Source organism: Chaetura pelagica, unplaced genomic scaffold (assembly GCF_000747805.2).
Source record: "Chaetura pelagica isolate M959 unplaced genomic scaffold, ChaPel_1.0 scaffold509, whole genome shotgun sequence".
NCBI classification, from domain to species: Eukaryota; Metazoa; Chordata; class Aves; order Apodiformes; family Apodidae; genus Chaetura; species Chaetura pelagica.
The window spans coordinates 67,686-69,666 of NW_009954413.1; the positions used below are offsets into that span (position 1 = coordinate 67,686).

Below are 1,981 nucleotides of genomic sequence, written 5' to 3' on the forward strand. Positions count from 1 at the left end.
GACAGTACTTCATTGGTGTCCTGGACATTGCTGGCTTTGAGATCTTTGATGTAAGGAGCAAGGGTTTGGCACCGTAGCCAAGGGAGGGTCAGGAGGGGTCAAGGGGACACAGCGATAGAATTATTTTCAAGAAGATTCAGAAGTGCTATCAAAACCCTGTGGTGTGCCCCACCTTGAGAACCAGTGTACCTCTCCTTGCTTTGGACAGTTCAACAGCTTTGAGCAGCTGTGCATCAACTTCACCAACGAGAAACTGCAACAGTTCTTCAACCACCACATGTTCGTGCTGGAGCAGGAGGAGTACAAGAAGGAGGGAATTGAATGGGAGTTCATTGACTTTGGGATGGACCTGGCTGCCTGCATTGAGCTCATTGAGAAGGTACCTTTTCCATACAGGGGTATGACGAACTTGAGAGTTCTGTGATGTTTCTGGTCCAGATTCAGCTCAGAAACAACTCACAGACAGATATTCAGTGCAAGCGAAACAAAATATTTTCCTCTGAAATTTATTGTAGCCTGTGAAGGAGAAATTAGGAATGCAAATCTGTGTCACCCATCCCGCATTTCCTGGTCTTCAAGCATGGAAATGTAGCTTGCACTCCCACCTACAGACTTTGTTAAAGCAAAGGGAGTCAGGCTCCTTTCCTTTTTTCTCTGAAGACTCCACATACAAATCTGGGTAGTAAATATCATCTTGCCTGATAGCCCAAAACAATTGGGCCTCTTGAAGCTACTTCCCCAATTGTTTTCCTGTTTAAAATGTGTCGCCCAACTTCTGCTCCGAATTCCAACTGGAGCCACAGAGATGTTCTTGCCAGTTCCATGAAGACAGGCTGCAGGAAGGGAAGGCAGAAATAAGCCTCCCTGGCTGAGAACAGCTCCTGACTAACATAGGCCATGATTCAGCCTTTGATGTTCATACCAGATGCTTCACATCATTGTAACTCTCCTCTGTCACTTCTTGTGATACCTTCCAGCCCATGGGCATCTTCTCCATCCTGGAAGAGGAGTGCATGTTCCCCAAGGCAACTGACACCTCTTTCAAGAACAAGCTCTATGACCAACATCTGGGCAAGTCCAACAACTTCCAGAAGCCCAAACCTGCCAAAGGCAAGGCTGAGGCCCACTTCTCCCTGGTGCACTATGCTGGCACAGTGGACTACAACATCACTGGCTGGCTGGAGAAGAACAAGGACCCTCTGAATGAAACTGTCATTGGGTTGTACCAGAAATCATCTCTGAAGACACTGGCCTTTCTTTGCCAACTCTATGGTGGAGCAGATGCAGGTCAGCTCTGTGAAAACTATTTTCAGTGTAGGACAATGATGATACAGAACTAAAGAAACAAACCCCAAACATTTAAAGCTGTTCTGTGCTCTGTAGTCTCCAATAAGTAACATCTGCATTTTAAAACTTTTTCCTTTTTTTTCATTTGCAGATGCTGGTGGTGGCAAGAAGGGTGGCAAGAAGAAGGGTTCTTCTTTCCAGACTGTCTCAGCTCTCTTCCGGGTATGTACCAGTTTCCTTACTTTCAGGCCCTTTTTCATGCACCTCTATTTTGAAAGCTAAGTACGGTAATGAAAGAGGTTGATTTCTTTCAGCTTATGCACAGAGTTCAGGATAACTAATCATGCAGATATTTAGGACTTATTTCCAATAATTTCTATCATGCATGATTCATAAGTATTGCAGCAGTTCATAGGAAATTGTTAATGATTTTCAAGCCAGGAGTTTCAGGGTATCAAATGAAGTATTTCCCAGTTTCTGTAAATAATTAATTACAATGACACTGTAAACAAAGTATATTTCCTTTTAACAAAAAGGATAGAGGAAAGTATATGATTTTATGCATTAATATGTAAGATTTTCAGTCTAGTTTCAATCTGACAATGTATTAACTCCTTTCCATAAATGAAATATATGCAGCTGCAACGATGCAGATCTTTCAGCTGTTGATGCAAACTTTTCCTTGTCCCCTCAC

The 1,981-nt window shown here is 43.1% G+C and overlaps 1 protein-coding gene across 1 annotated transcript in view; it reads left to right on the plus strand.

Moving 5' to 3' along the window:
• The window catches only part of LOC104394766 (myosin-3-like), a gene marked incomplete at its 3' end in the record, with an annotated part of 5,256 nt that extends 3,747 nt beyond the window's left edge, over positions 1–1,509 (plus strand). Inside the window, exons 10-13 of the mRNA XM_010004402.1 lie at positions 6–50; positions 209–379; positions 978–1,287; positions 1,439–1,509. Of these exons, the coding sequence (XP_010002704.1) occupies positions 6–50; positions 209–379; positions 978–1,287; positions 1,439–1,509 (597 nt within the window). The remainder of the gene's footprint in view (positions 1–5; positions 51–208; positions 380–977; positions 1,288–1,438) is intronic.
• Between the last annotated feature and the right edge of the window lie 472 nt (positions 1,510–1,981).